At 58.7% G+C, this 2,182-nt stretch overlaps 1 protein-coding gene across 1 annotated transcript in view; it reads left to right on the top strand.

Moving 5' to 3' along the window:
• The first annotated feature begins 1,989 nt into the window (after positions 1–1,989).
• Positions 1,990–2,182, top strand: part of TMEM255A (transmembrane protein 255A) — a 25,368-nt gene continuing 25,175 nt past the window's right edge. Inside the window, exon 1 of the mRNA XM_014306586.2 lies at positions 1,990–2,085. Coding sequence (XP_014162061.2) covers positions 1,990–2,085 — 96 coding nt within the window. The remainder of the gene's footprint in view (positions 2,086–2,182) is intronic.

Here is a 2,182-nt window from a genome sequence, read left to right as displayed (position 1 = left end):
CCTGCCCTGTGTTCCTGTCCCTTCCAGTCCCCCTCCCCACCCAGCACCAGTGGCCAGAGCTGGCATGGCCCTTTACCTCCCCTCCCATACAAAGTGCTCTGCCTAAGAGACAAATCAGCATTTCCTAAAGCAAAGTTACAAATCCATCAGCCACAAAGCAGGTCCTTGCAAGAGCTCCCACCTCACCTTGTGAAATGAGGCCAGTAGCCCCCAAAATACTCACCACCTTCTGGCTGGGGCTCCTGAGCTGGCCCTCCACATCACTGGTACTGGTGTTGCTGGCCATTCTTGGGTGGGAAACACAAAAAAATGTGAGTGTTAGCACAGCAGCACTGTGAGGGTGGGTGCTGTGTTGTGCTGGCTCTGAGAGGCTCACGGACAGACAGAGCTCCCTCCCCAGCCCTACAGGACCCCCTAAAACAGCAGCTGTGCTGAGACTCTGGGGAGCAACGCTGCTTTCCCTCCCTACCCTGCAGAGCCTTGCTGTCCAGGAGTGGATCAAAAAATAACTTGTTTTCCTAGCGGGGGTAAGCTCAACGCAGCAGGATCCTATCTTGATTCCTCTGGCATCTGGTGCCCTTTGGAGCACCCTCACCGCATCCTGCCTCATATTTGAGCTCCCATCTCTGCCAGCCAAAGCCCTACATGGGGAAGCCAGGCTGTTCCCCCAGGAGACCGAGTAGCTGTGAATAAACATTAAGAAATCGCTGGGGATTCCGACGGCGAGAAGCGTCGGTCAATGTGTGCTTGTCAGTCACAGCGGGGCCGGGGTTAAATTGCGAAATCTCTTTTGCGGTGGAAGGGGTAGTGAGAGGGGCGGGCAGGTCTATATTTATCCCCGAGAGCAGACAGGAGTTCACAGCCCCAGGTTTAAGAGCTACCCACAGCCTGTCAGACACAATCCAGAGGCACACCTTGCCCTGCCACCCTGCACGCCGGGGCTGGGGAGGCTCAGATTTTCCTCCGTCAGTGAATCACAGGCAGGAGATGATGCACTGGGGAACCGGGCTGGGTGCTGCACTCCACTGCTGGAGCAGCTCCAGCGTGCGGGGCCGCCCGTCCCTGGCCGTGTCCACGCAGCTCTCGAGGAACAGCGGGGCTCGTTTTACACCTCTGTCCCAGCCTGAACTCGGCACCATCCACCTGCTCATTCTCCTGGCCCCTTTCCAATGGGAGCGGTGACCCTTCCTGCGCCAGAGAGCCAGGCCCTGTTCAAGGGCGGGGAAAGGCTGCCTTGCCCCGGGCTGGGACCGTGCCCGAAGGCTCGGGGACACGGGGACCTGTGCGCCAGCCCCCGCATGGCTGCGCGGTGCCAAGGCACCATTCCTCCCTCTCCGCTCCTGAGCGTGGCTGAAAGCCGCTCACCGGCTGGGCTGATAAATGGGCGCAGCGGGAGACAGAGAGCTCTGGCAGCTGCCCCGGGCTGGCCGGGGCTGCGCTCTCCTCTGCCGCCCGGTACCGGTGCCGGTGCCCGCCCCAGCCAGCCCGCCGGCAGCTGTGCCCACAGCTGTGCCCACAGCTGGATCTGCTGGCCAGGCTGGCCCTGGGGCAAGTGTTGTCTTCCCGAAGCTCGGGAAGTGGAATCGGTTGCAGCCAGGCTCTTGCATGGCTGTCAGTGTTCACTTTCCCTTCTCTCCTGGGAGAAGCTGGTCATTAGGATCTTATCCAGTGAAAGTGTGGGGGTTTTAAAGCAGAGATAGTATTCGTTTCTTTTAAGTTGATGAAATACTCTTGAAATAATTACATTATTTTTACTTAGCACCTCTTTCAGCCTAGGGCATTAGAGTGATTTACAAGCAATTACGAAGCCTCCTGGGAAGATGCTTTTATCCCCATTTTGCGGATGGGATGTGGAAAACAGAGGTTGAGGGCCTGTTTTTGCTCCTTGGCCATGGACACGGAGATTGCAGATGATTGCTGTCTCCATGGAATAGGGCACAGGCAGCAACAGGCATTGCCACCGGAGCAGGGATCTCGGAGTGCCGAGAAATGCAGCGCTGGGCCGGGGGCGGTGTCGGAGTGGCTGCCGGGGACTGTCACCTGCGCCTCAGGGAGGAGGGGGATGGGGAGAACGGGGCAACAGAGGTGCCAGGGAGATTTTGGAGGCGGACAGAATGTCCTGGAGGAGCTGGTTTGGAGGAGGGTGGGAGCTGCTGAAGGCAAAGAGATGGGGAGAGAGGTG

Source organism: Geospiza fortis, unplaced genomic scaffold, assembly GCF_000277835.1.
Source record: "Geospiza fortis unplaced genomic scaffold, GeoFor_1.0 scaffold157, whole genome shotgun sequence".
In the NCBI taxonomy this organism is placed as follows: Eukaryota; Metazoa; Chordata; class Aves; order Passeriformes; family Thraupidae; genus Geospiza; species Geospiza fortis.
Note: the sequence above shows the minus strand (reverse complement) of the source record. Positions and strands in the feature narration are given on the sequence as shown.